Source organism: Podarcis erhardii (assembly GCF_964252035.2).
Source record: "Podarcis erhardii genome assembly, chromosome: 12".
Lineage (NCBI taxonomy): Eukaryota > Metazoa > Chordata > Lepidosauria > Squamata > Lacertidae > Podarcis > Podarcis erhardii.
In genome coordinates, this window is record NC_138513.1 from 28,492,291 (window position 1) to 28,505,622 (window position 13,332).

The 13,332-nt window shown below is 41.6% G+C and overlaps 1 protein-coding gene across 1 annotated transcript in view; it reads left to right on the forward strand.

Moving 5' to 3' along the window:
* ITGB8 (integrin subunit beta 8) overlaps window positions 1-13,332 on the forward strand; it is a 44,798-nt gene that overhangs the window by 24,776 nt on the left and 6,690 nt on the right. The window contains exons 4-11 of the mRNA XM_081882056.1: window positions 432-678; window positions 2,270-2,435; window positions 3,166-3,324; window positions 5,134-5,229; window positions 5,312-5,401; window positions 8,485-8,619; window positions 10,175-10,556; window positions 12,533-12,758. Coding sequence (XP_081738182.1) covers window positions 432-678; window positions 2,270-2,435; window positions 3,166-3,324; window positions 5,134-5,229; window positions 5,312-5,401; window positions 8,485-8,619; window positions 10,175-10,556; window positions 12,533-12,758 — 1,501 coding nt within the window. The remainder of the gene's footprint in view (window positions 1-431; window positions 679-2,269; window positions 2,436-3,165; window positions 3,325-5,133; window positions 5,230-5,311; window positions 5,402-8,484; window positions 8,620-10,174; window positions 10,557-12,532; window positions 12,759-13,332) is intronic.

The following is a 13,332-nucleotide window of genomic DNA, read 5'->3' on the forward strand; positions in this document are numbered from 1 at the left end:
CTCAAATACTTTTTTCTTTCTTCCTGAGTGCATGAGAAATTATTAATTACTATTGCCAATGGGAAATCCTATGTTTCTAATATTTAATATTATTGATATGGTGTTTTGAAATATTGTTTCTTGCTTAAATAAAACTTTTTAAAATGTGTATATTAAGTGAAAGTGTGTGTTAGTGAAAGTAATGTACAGAAATGTATTATATTTGAGGAAATTGCTTGCAAAAACCTATGGCAGAAATTGCATACAAAAACTTGTCTATCAGCAGAGATTGACACTAAAACGTGCTCATACACACGCATGCATGCACCTGGGAGAGTTAAGTAAATAAGCCAAAAGAAATGAGATTTAGAAATAAGATACGCTTGCAGAATGTTTTAATGCAACATTAATACTCAGAAATACTTATTACAGTTTTGTTTTTTAACTATCAGGATCTGAAGCAAGTTTTATGTTGAAAGTCCAGCCACTGGAAAAGTACCCGGTCGACCTTTATTATTTGGTTGATGTTTCTGCATCTATGCACAAAAATATAGAAAAATTAAACTCTGTTGGATCTGATTTATCTCAAAAGATGGAAAATATTTCCCTTGATTTGCGACTTGGATATGGATCTTACGTAGATAAGACGGTGTCGCCTTATATTAGCATTCACCCAGGAAGAATTCATAATCAATGCAGGTAAGTAATTTGTAAATCTAACTAGAAGCTCACATGTGTCCTAAACTAAACCACCCTACAGTGTAACCCTAACCATGTTTACTCAGAAGTAAGTCCTCCTGAATTCAATGGGACTTTCTCCCAGGTAAGTAGAATTAGGATTGCATCCTGAATTTAAATCTTTGAGAAGGGCAAGGTGTGAAACAAATGATCGAATATTTCTATTTCATTTTGGTTTATCTGCTGTAAATTGCTACAGTGCCTGCATAATATTTTGTTACATAACTGTATTGATGTAACTGGTGTGTTGCTTCCTAATGCTTATTAGGGAAGGCTTATAGGGCAAGGGCACAAGGGCCTTTAGGAAAAGGTGGGGAAATGCTATCTGTTTTTAATAAAGTTGCTCTGTGAACACTGACCCATGAGTCACATTAAGTTTTCTAGAATAAATAATATGCACTAAACAATCAAGATTCTACAAGCACATCTTGTGTACGTGACGTGAGTTTGCTTTCCAGTGTTGTTATAACTGGGAGCAGAGGGCACAGGAGCTTAATTTGTGTCATTTTCTATAACTTATCCTAAAATGTATTGAAACTTTTTGTTGCTGATGACTTGACTGGGGTTTGCTTGTGGGGCAGGGAAAAAGGAGATGAAGCAAGTTGCACCTGCTGGGGGAGGTTGCAGATGTTTTCCCTCTTCCCTGCTTCTCATGGCGTTCTTCACATTTGGCACACTTCCCTATGGGCTGGATCCAATGTTAGCCATCCTTGGAGAAAACTCATTGAAATTAATGGACTATTAATGACTATCTTAAGCTCCTTTAATTTAAGTGGATCTGTTCTGGGTTTAACTGAGTTGGAAATAACCAGACAGAGAGCCTTCTTGGTGGTAGTACCCTCCCTGTAGAACACCCTCCCATCAGATGTCAAGGAAATAAAGAACTACACAACTTTTAGATGACATCTGAAGGCAGCCCTGTATCTGGAAGTTTTTAATGTTTGACACGGACTCTCTCTCTGTCTATATATATACACACACACACACACACACACACACAAGCCACCCAGAGTGGCTGGGGAAACCCAGCAGGATGGGTGGGGAATAATAATAATAATAATGGCAAAGAGTTTTGGCAGATTAAGAAGGAAAAGATTCATGTTGGTTATTTCTCTGTCTTGTTTATTTTTCTTCGTGGTGGTGAAAGGGGAAAGGCTTTTTATTCTGGTCTTTCAACCTCCTCCCTTACTTTCCATACATTATATGGAATCATATAATGCCATACCACATAGCTTAAGGATGGTGAAACCTATGACCCTCCAGATATTGGGCTCAAGTCCCATCAGGTCTAGCCAGCATGGCCAGTGGTCAGGAATGGTGAGAACTGGAGACCCATAGCATCTGGAGGGCCACACATTGCCCACACCTGACATATTTCATCAGCACTTACTCCCTTTTTGTAATAACATGGATTTGTGTTTAGTGTGTCTATATTTATAGACAGCCAGAAATGATGTGCGAGCATTGTGTCGCTATAGCCAACTATTAACCTAGAACTAATTTCCAAGCAGAATTTTAATAGAATTTCACTTTTCATCTTTTTGCCAAACAGCGATTATGATCTCGATTGTATGCCTCCTCATGGCTATATCCATGTCTTATCGTTGACTGACAAAATAGCAGAATTCAGAAGTGCAATTAGCAAGCAGAAAATCTCTGGGAATATTGACACACCTGAAGGAGGCTTTGATGCTATGCTTCAAGCAGCTGTGTGCCAGGTAAGAGGCAGCCAATAAACCAGCAAAGGATCTGCCTTTTATCCTAGTGTTTGATAGTTAATCTACTCCCATAGTTTTCCAGTGCTGTCTGCATATTGTAGCTTTTCACAGAACCAAAGGCAGTTGTGGAGACCTTCCATTGCTTGTGGTGCTCACGTTGACCTTTTCTCTACATGTGCATCATCGTCCCTGCTCAAAAGTGCTTTTTCAGATACTTTTAGGGCTTCAAGCTGTGGTTTGAAAAAGCCAGGCCAGTTCCCAGCAGGTACCATATATGTGTGTTGATATGAGAGTCTTGGGTAGTTATTGCTGTTCTTGAAGAGTCACAGCCAAATCTAGAACAGTTGGGCAGCTATGCTTCCATTTGCTTAAAAACTACAAATGCTTTATTTCATTTTCAGTATTAAAGCAATTGTTAAAATAATGAACCGGGGGTAGCCAAAGTGGTGCCCTCCAGATGTGGTCCGGAACTGCAGTTCCCATCAGCTGCAGCCAGCACGGCCATGGCAAGGCATGCTGGGAGTTGTAGTGCTATAACATCTTAAGGGCACAACATTGGCCACCCCTGCAGTAGATTAAAAAGTGGACCTTTGGATACCTGTTGTGTCTCAGGCACTTCAAATCAAATAGAGCCTACAAACCAGTACAGTACCTTTTAACTAATGCTTCTGTCTTCTTCGTTTGCTTTCACCCCGTTAGCTTGGTTATTTTTTCCCCTTCCTTCCCTTAGAGCCATATTGGTTGGCGCAAAGAAGCCAAGCGCCTGCTTCTCATGATGACGGATCAGACCTCTCACCTGGCGCTTGACAGTAAATTAGCGGGGATAGTAATCCCTAATGATGGAAACTGCCATTTGAAAGATAATGTGTACGTCAAAGCGACCAGTATGGTAAGGTATATGTCGTATACAGCATTGGCTTTGAACAGGGGTTTCCCCAAGCGTTAGAAGGGTCTCTGTAATGAGATGCTCCTGCTGGAGAGGCATGAACTTCAGCTAGAACCAGCTCACTCAAATGGTTTCAGCCTCCCAGTCAGTACAGTGTGAGTAGCGTTTTTTTCTTCATCATCCCACCTCTGATTGAGGTCTTTTCTTCTCTGCTTACGTTATATGCTGTTCCAGATGGTCAGGAGTGGTAGAGGATGTCTCTTGCTCAAGGTATGCTGACACGTTTTGTCGCAAGAATTAAACACTATGTTCATTGTGAAGGCCTGGAATCACTTGGGGAAGATTGGAGTAAGCTAGGTATTTTACACTGTAAACCAAGTCTAGAGAAAGTGGCCAGTTTATGCTAGGGATGAGCGACCTGAGCAACACAAACTAAAGGGTGCAGCTTCTTTTCTTCTGCATGCTGAAAGCTCCCATCTATTATAGCATCTGATCAGCCTGTGAGCAGAGTTGAATTTTGGTTAATCTTCATGGATGCCCAATAAGTGGTGTGAGATACGAACCCGTACTGAGACCAGGCTCACATGCAGGATGAAGGAAAGAGAAGAGTTGTGAACAGCAAAGTGAAGGGAAGTGTATGTGTGTGTTTTTCCACTTAGCACACCTGCAAATGCACAGTGCTGTGCCTCAGCACAGAGAAGTGTAGCTCCTTTTGTTTGTTTGCCGCTCTGTACTTTTGAACCCAGTGCATTGGTGAAAAGGCGCTCACACGGCTACTGTCATGAGCTTCCCTTTTCTCTAAGGAAACACACTGCAAAGAGCAGAACCCTATTAACTGCCCTGAATTAGTTTTAATGAAAAGGTATGCCTGTTCTAGCAGTTCAAAAGGACATCAAAGTGCAAGTAGATAAATAGGTACCACTCCGGCGGGAAGGTAAATGGCATTTCCGTGCGCTGCTCTGGTTCGCCAGAAGCAGCTTAGTCATGCTGGCCACATGACCCGGAAACTGTCTGCGGACAAATGGCGGCTCCCTCGGCCAGTAAAGCGAGATGAGCGCCGCAACCCTAGAGCCGGCCACGACTGGACCTAATGGTCAGGGGTCCCTTATGCCTGTTCTATTAATAGCGGAATGTTGTCAAGTGCATGTATCACAGATATATACACTGCAGGGAGCTGATACTTGCCACTGATGCATTGCATGTGACTCGACCCTAAGTCCATTCATCCAGACTGTGCTTGACTCATTTACTTGGTCATCTTTCAGCTTCTTTCTCTTTCTTCTTTCCCCTTTTATTTGGAAGTGGGGTGGTTTGCTCTGCAGATATGCTAAGACGGGAAATCCCATGTGGTGTTTCAGTCACTCGTGTTCATATGATGAGTCATATGATGAGCAGTCACCACCTGACCTTAAGTGGGTTGCAGCAGCCCTGCTAGCACTATTTTTTGTTTAGGGTATTTTTTTTGGAAGAGTAGGAAACAGGGCAAGAATTAAAATGGATGCATAGTTTAAAAACACATTCAGGCTAAAGGTAGGTTCTGATAATCAAACGGCTGAAGGCTACTGACCTAGCTTGCATACATGCTGACAGTTTCATTTAGTTAAGAATATCAAGTAATAACTGCTGTTGCCATTTGATGAATGTAATATATATACTTGTCATACGGCTTGTTTCACTACAAGCATTCAGGGATTTATGGTAAAAGAGCAATCATGTATGTAAGGTTTCTTACTAATTTCACACTCATAGCATTCCTTTAGATCATATTAAACTACAAATGCCACACTATGTATCTCCTTTTTTTGTTTTCAGGAGCATCCATCACTTGGCCAGCTTTCTGAAAAACTCATAGACAACAACATTAATGTAATTTTTGCAGTCCAAGGGAGCCAATTTCACTGGTATAAGGTATTTTTAAACATCAGAATTTCACAAGTTTTAAGATAATAATCACAGATGCCTTTTAACTGTAACACTGTTTTTTCTGTAGGACCTTTTGCCTCTTCTGCCAGGAACTACTGCAAGACAGATAGAATCTCAAGCAGTGAATCTCAGTGACCTGGTGGTAGAAGCCTACAAGGTATATGCTTTGTGATGAATGCATTTTTCATTGATGTTGGTTTGGGGGAAGCAGCTGTTAAAATAAATATTCTGTGAGCTCCAGGTACAGGTGTAATATAGCAAGATAGTCAAGGAGTTCCTGCATACCTATAAATATATATAACACTGTTCTCATATAATATTACATAGAAAAGTAAAATATTATGGAGAAAACTATGAGATCTGTTAAAACCAATACCACAGTGTAAAATAATTATGGCCCAAGGTTAAACTTTTCTAGGATAAACACTCTCCTAATCTTCAGAGATCATATTATAATCTTTATTATAATTATAATCTTTGAGGAATAAGAAGGAATACATTGCTGGGAAATATTGATGATTATAATAATAATACAGAGATGCAAAGAACAAGCAGTCCATAAGAACACTGGAGGTCAATAGCAAAGCAGCCAATCACCAGAATTCAAAGCTAAAGGCCCGTAGGGAAGGGCCGTAGCTTGGTGGTGGAACATCTGCTTTGCATGCAGAAGGTTCTGGGTTCAGTACCTGGCATCCTCAGGTAGGGTCTTCTGCCTGTAGCCCAGGAGAGCTGCTGCTTAGGCAGTACTGAGCTGGATAGCCCAGTGGTTTGAGGCAGCTTCCTGTGTTCTAAACTCCCCTTCCCTCCTTCCTTTAGGTTAATAATAACTATCTAATCTATAAAATGTCGCAAAGTCCCATTCTACCAAATTTGCTGTGATGAGGTCTGTGGTTGGTTCCAGGAGGATTCCTAAACAAAAACAACTGTCCACAGAGAGTAGAATGAAGCAAAAAGAAAAGAAACCAGAAAAAAGCGAGCCTCTGTCAAGCTTGGGTCTGAAGGAAATAAAAATCTTCCTTTACTAGCAGCACATAGCTTTACCCAAGAAAATCACTTAAGAGTGGAAACTAAAGGCAAACTGCCAAAAAAAGCCCATATGCCTTCTCTTTACTTCTGAGGAAAATCAAGCTAGTGTACAGTTATCAAGAAAATATGCCACTAGGACAGGTTGAGAAAGATTGGGGGCGGGGAATAGCCAGTGTGGTGCCTTTAATATGTTGTTGGACTACAGCTTCCTTCAATTCCAGCCAGTATAGCTAATGGTCAGGGTAGATGGGAGATGTAGTCCAATGACATCTGGGGGTACCATGTTTATGACCTTCTGTACTAGAAATGTTCCCATGCACCAATTGGATATACAATATATCTTCACTGTTTCTCACTGAAATTAATTGTAGCAATCAAATTGATTTATATCTGCTTCGTAACTAACCTTGCTTTGATGTTCCATTTTTAATTGGGGCAAATGGCAAGGAGATGCATTCTTGGAAGGAGATGTCATCTCTCCAAAGCCATAATTTACAAATAGATAATGAGAAGACCCAGCAAAAATGACACCAATTAGAGCTGCGTCTAAACATCCCAAATTAAAAATCTGCTTAAGGTCTCAGCATTTAAAATTCTACATCCCTACTTAAAAATAGGCAAATGGTATATAAAAGAGAGAGTGATGAACTAAAAAGAGAAACTTTATGTTGTGTGTGTGAAATTTCTTCCATGCAGTTCACCTGAACTGAACTATTGTAATTAAAAAATATCAGCTGCCTATATTTGATTGATGATGTGTCCAAGATACCTCTGAATTTCTCTGTAGTTTCAATTTTTAATTGGGAGTTTACCAAACAGGTGTCATAAAAAAGTTATGAGCTCGTGGCATTTCTACAGATTTTTTTTTTTGGGGGGGGGTAACACTTATCAGTTTAATTGGTCTTGCTCTGCTAAGGACACAATCAACAGAAATCCAGGCAACCTTGTATCTATGCCAAAATATGAGAACAGCTTCTTTTGCTCTCAGTTTCAAAACAGAAAACAGTTAATGGCTTCATCACAATTCAAAGTTCCAACATTTTAGCTTAAAGAAACCCATATCTCACCTTTTCCCCAGTACATCTTTGGTTCCAACATCAGGATGGAACTTACATGATGCACATTTGCTTGTGATAAGATGGCACTGTGAGCTTGCCCAGAAAGGAATCTCATTTTCATTAAATCTGATGGGTTTTTATCTGTATTCTAATTTTTCATAGAATTGTAGAGTTGAAAGGGACTGTGAGGGTCATCTAGTCCAACCCCCTGCAATGCAGGAATCTTTTGCCCAACGTGGGGCTCGAACCCACAACCCCGAGATTAAGAGTCCCATGCTCTACCAACTGAGCTATTAACATCCTTAGTGTTCTGAGAGGCAGTGAGCACATTCAGAATATTCATTTGGTGCAGCCCTGTACCAATTAAGATTGCGTGGAGGGATTGCTTATTTGATTTTGTGTGTGTGTGCATGAATAGATACTCTGTAAGCTTAGAAGATAATCCCTGAATTTAGAAAAGTATCACATCATGCAGGGAGAGAGGCTTCAAACATTGTCTTTAAACCAAACCACTCCATGCCCCCAGCAAGTGTAGAGATGCTAGCAGCTTCACACTGCCATGGCAGCCTTCTTGCCACAGCAAACAAGGGATTTGCTTGTCTCTTTCTCGTTTTGCTCTGTGATTAGCATTGCCAACAAAGAAAACAGCTTGCACAGAGTCTCGTGCTCAATCTAGCAAGGATAAGAAAGGTCGGTGCCACAAAAGCAAGGGGCATCATTCTCCATGATGGATGGATGGGGAGAGGGACATCTGGAAGTAGGTATTCCAGGTGCTAACAGCAGCAGTATTTTGAAAACCAGTGTCCACTCAGGAGACATAGAACGGAATAAAGATGTTATTGTGTGAACTTGCCCTATTGCGGTGGAACGGAATGCTGGATTTGTCACTGACATTGTAAGATTAGCTGGAAACCCCAACATTGCTGTCCTCCTCCTCCTCCTCTTCAGGATTACAAGTTCGCCTGGCATGACTGTGTGATATATATAAATGGAGTCTTTATGCAGAAAACAATTTATTCCTTTATCCAGAGACAGACAGGCTCTTTTGTTCTAGTTAAATCCACTGGGTCAGGCATGCTGCCACTGTAGCATATATTGCCATGCAATGTGATGGAGCTCTCTTGTTTTTTTGGTTCCCCCACCCCCATCCCTGCAGAAGCTGCTCTCTGAAGTGAAAATTCAGGTGGAAAACCCCATCCAAGATATAAATGTCAAGGTCACTGCAATATGCCCTGATGGAAGTAGAAAAACCGGCGCGGAGGGATGCAAAAACGTGAAATCCACAGCTGAAGTACGAGCATTCCTTTATTCACAAAGGAGGCAAAATATTTCATCAGTGTTTTTATAATAGCTTTTTCAGTGGAAGAAAGATTTGGGATGGGTTTTAAAGTAAATATCTGTGGGTCGTAGTCTTAGGCCCTCCAGATTGTTTATGGAGTTTATTTCTTCGGAGCTTTGTTTTCCAGTTAAATCCATGGATAAACATTTCTGCTCCATGGTTAGCAGTAAGCAGCTGCTTTTTCAAATTTCCCCAGGCTTCCAGGAATGAGACATTGTGCCTGCTTGAAAGTTTTGATCCTAGAGCTAATCAATTAAAGTACCTTTTAAATAACTGGTGTGAAGGCATGCAGTTATTTTAAAGATGTGCCCTGAGGTTTTTGCTTCATTTCCTAAACCATTCAGAGTTCCTGATGGATGGTCATCAGAGTCATCTTTATTATTCCAGCACACATCTTTGTCCATGGCTAATGTTCTAGGGGTGCTGTGAGTTGTACCCCTAGCTTCTTCATTTATACACTCCTCTGTGTATGTGAGGCTCTTCGGGTAAAACAGATAAGCATTTTCAGATTGTGAAGCTGACGTGTAAGCCACATTTCACATTTGCAGTGGATGAGTAGACTGGGGCATTAAAAGCATCACCAAAAGCAGTAGCTTGCCCACAGTTAAGGAGACCAACTGTGCAGTGTGTTTTTTTCCTTTAGCCCTTGCAGCTTCCATTCTCACAGAGGCAAGCCGCTTTTTCAGCTGAGTACAGTGGTACCTTGGGTTAAGAACTTAATTCGTTCCGGAGGTCCATTCTTAATCTGAAACAGTTCTTAACCTGAGGTACCACTTTAGCTAATGGGGCCTCTCGCTGCCACTGCACCGCTGGCGCATGATTTCTGTTCTCATCCTGAGGTAAAGTTCTTAACCCGAGGTACTATTTCTGGGTTAGCAGAGTCTGTAACCTGAAGCGTTTGTAACCCAAGGTACCACTGTAGTAGTTTGTGGCAGCTGCTACAGAGAGAAACATTAAAAAAAAAAAAAACCACTGTACTAATGGCCCGTAAAGTTCTGCTTGCATGTAAATTACTTTTTGTTGGTGGCCTCAGAATGCAGCATGCTAATTCAGGGAACACCAATGCAAGAAGATCACATATAAGTGCTTGAGTGATTAAGCTTTTTCATTGCTGTGCTTGTTGCTATTAATGACGATCATTTATATGGGACCATCTATGACAGCATACACATTGCGTCCAAAGCTTTTGGGCAAATATCACATTGAAGGTGGTCCTAAGAGAGGAAAGAGATCCAGCTGGTGCTTGTTGGTTTTAAATTATGGTTAATTCTAATAGGCCACCCTGTCTCATTCAGGATGATATCCGAAAACAATTCAGAGAGAGGGAGGGAGAGAATGGTGAGAGGTATTCTCTCCCCCACCCCACTAAGAAGTCAATGCTTTAAAAAGAATATATGCTTATAAATAACTTGCATTTTTCAACAGCTTCTATAAAGCCCCAGTACAATTGTAGGGCTGCTTTTCGACAATACAGTAAAAGAGTGCTTCTCATTTTTTTATATTGCAGGTGCTCTTCAATATTTCGATTGCCATGAAAGGATGTGGTACAACTGAAGGAAGAAAATACATGACTCTCAAACCGCTTGGTTTCAATGAATCAACCAGAGTTAATATACACAAAATATGTGCTTGTCAGTGTGAGGGCAGCATAAAGCACAAAAGGATATGTGTCGATGAAACATCTCAGGATACAGAGACTTCAAGCTCCAGCGATAAATTCTCTTCTGAGCAGTGCAAGATGCCCAAGGGCCAACTAGTCTGCAGTGGTCAAGGAGACTGTGTAGATGGGAAATGCATTTGCCACAAAACCAAACTTGGCACAATATATGGTAAATACTGTGAAAAAGATGACTTTTCTTGCCCTCATCACTTGGGAAACTTATGTGCTGGTAAGCTCCAGAATTTCGCTATATTTTACCAATTCAGCTTTTATTCTTTTTCAGCTAAACCCATTTTCCAGAGAGCAAGCTCCATCAAACCTAGCAGGGCCTCTAAGTAAACATGCACAGGATTTTTCTGTTAACTAGATTTGCAGCTTGCTTTAAGCCTAAGCCCAAACTAAGTCACACTATTGCTAGGTAACACCATGTACCTACGGCAGCATCAATAGTTCCTCACAAAGCTACATCTGCAGAAATAGACAAATGTATGGCCTCAAGAAGCTTACAATATAAAATACACAGGGCGTGATGTGAGGGGAGGGGGAACCAGCAAGGAAAGGGAAAGAAGAGGTGGCAGAAGAGCAGCTGTGGGCAAGTTCAGATATACGTACTTAAAACTTTGTTGCTGGTGAGATTGAAGCAGATAAGTAAAAAACCACACCCGAAGAAGGAGAGATTTAAAGGAAAGGGTATTTGTTCATCCAGTCTGGAGAGAGCTCCACACATCAGGGACAGCAACAGAGAATGGATGGATTCATTTTAAGAATCCAGGAAAACTTTGGATTGGTTAAGGGTATGATGAGTCTGGGATGAGCTGGCTAACTTTCTCCTCTGACATGATGCCAAATAGTCTTATGCTGCATAGTGCTTTCTCTTTCTGCTGGGGAATCCCCCCAAAAAGAGCATGCACACCAGATTTATATATTTATTTATTTACATACATTTGATGCAAATTACTGACACTAAGGCAACTCAGCTTCTTTTTGCTTCCATTTTCAGGAGAGCTTGCTAGACGCCAAAATATTTAGCAGTGTGCAGCACCACTCAGAAAACAAGGTTGCTCACCAGTAGCTATTGTTCTTTGGCAAATTATCCACATGCAGTCCCATCCTTTGGGAATCCACTCCCAGGTTAAAATCTGGCAGTGGGGATCTTAAGGAGGGAAATAATGTCGCCTCGGGTGTGCCCAAAACAACCAAGTGTTAGGAAAGTTCCCTCCAGCTTGAAGATAGGCCTTTTGATGACTTTCCTGCCATGCGAACTCCTATTTGCATATGGATTCCTTCCCAAGTGCTATAGTTTCAAGTAAGCAACCCCATTAATTTCCCCAACAGCTTGTGAAGTAGGTTAGTAAGTGAAGCTGGGAGTTGATAACTTGCCCCGGGCCACCTAGGGAAACTTCATGGCTAAGTTTTTCTTCAGTTCTAGTCTACTGTCAGGTGTTCTTTGCATCAGCTATGTCCATCACATGAAGAGCGGCCATACTTGCTGGCCCAACCATTGTGTCCTTGCTACACCACACACACACACACACACACACACACACACATGCATTGTCCATGCATTGTGCAGAAGTGTGGTGATCCTTCTCTACATGGTTGGTTCCCCTTGTGGTGTAGAACCCCACACAAATGTTAACCGCAATACCTAAGAAATAGTTGGTTTTGTACTGCATACTTCAGGGGTGGAGAACCAGATGTTGCTGGATTACAGCTCCTCTTATCCATGACCACGAGTCATGTTGGTTGAGAAAGGTGAGAGCATCTAATGATATCTGCTGGCATATGTAGCTTGTGGTTTAACAACTATCACTTCTTCACAGTTTCGGTGTATTTATGGCATCAAAACTCTACTGAAAAACAACCAATTTTTTTTAAAGAGCTCTCAATTTTAACCCGCATACCTTTCTTAAGTAATTTTTTTTAAAGTGGAACACATTAATTGTACACCTCATCTTCCCACCCTGATATTCTCAGGCAGATCAATTATCTCTTTTCCATCTCTTAAGCCTCTTGAGTAACGCTTAACCACAGTTTCACTAAGAAGCAAAATATGTTGCCATCTTCTTTAAACCAATAATCACTTAAAGGTATAATAAATTTTCAGAAGCTGTGATCAATAAGGCTCAGCGGAGGAAACTTTGAAGCCCCTCTCTAGTGAGTCATGTACCCAGGGCCTCACCCATTCCTTCTCTGCCCTTGTAGGCAACGGTGAATGCGAAGCAGGCAAATGCAAATGCTCTAGTGGCTGGGAGGGCGATCGTTGCCAGTGCTCATCATCCTTACGAAAGCACTGCATGAATTCAAATGGCCAGGTCTGCAGTGGAAGAGGAACTTGCGTGTGTGGAAGATGCAAATGCACCGATCCCAGCAGTTTGGGCCATTTGTGTGAATTCTGCCCTACTTGTAGAATAACTTGCAGTGACAAACGGTATGTTTCCTCAGATCAAATTATTACTTGTCTTTTTTTTTTTAATTACAGTCTCCTAAAGCAGGTACGGGCAATATATACTATACATTCCTACTGGCACTTCTTTTACTGCTGCCTTGTGGCGTCTTACCAATGGACTGGTGATTCCAAGGAATAAAAGCCACAGCATTGATCCATCTTCTACAATGACCACTCCCTGCTTAAAACGGGGGGCGCCCTTTGCGTGGACGCGCGCAGCCCCTAGATCTGGAGCGGCCCCAACAGCATAGGCTTGGCTTTGCCTTCCCCCAGGTGGGATACCTGGAGGTCTCCGCCTACCTCAGTCAGTTGTCCAATCCCACCTGGGGGAAGTGTTGCCAAGGAGACCAGGCCAGGTAGGGGAGGGATTACCTGCCCACACAATAGAGGGAGGATCTTACCTGGGAATCCTCACTTGGCTCCAGAGCTTCTCCCGCCCTACCCACCCTCAGTTAATGTCTTATTTTGCAGGTTAATTTTTCTTCACAGGTTTTGCAGGTTAGCTTTTCTTCACAGGTATGCGGGCGCTGCTACGTTAAGGTCGCTGTTAAAGGGC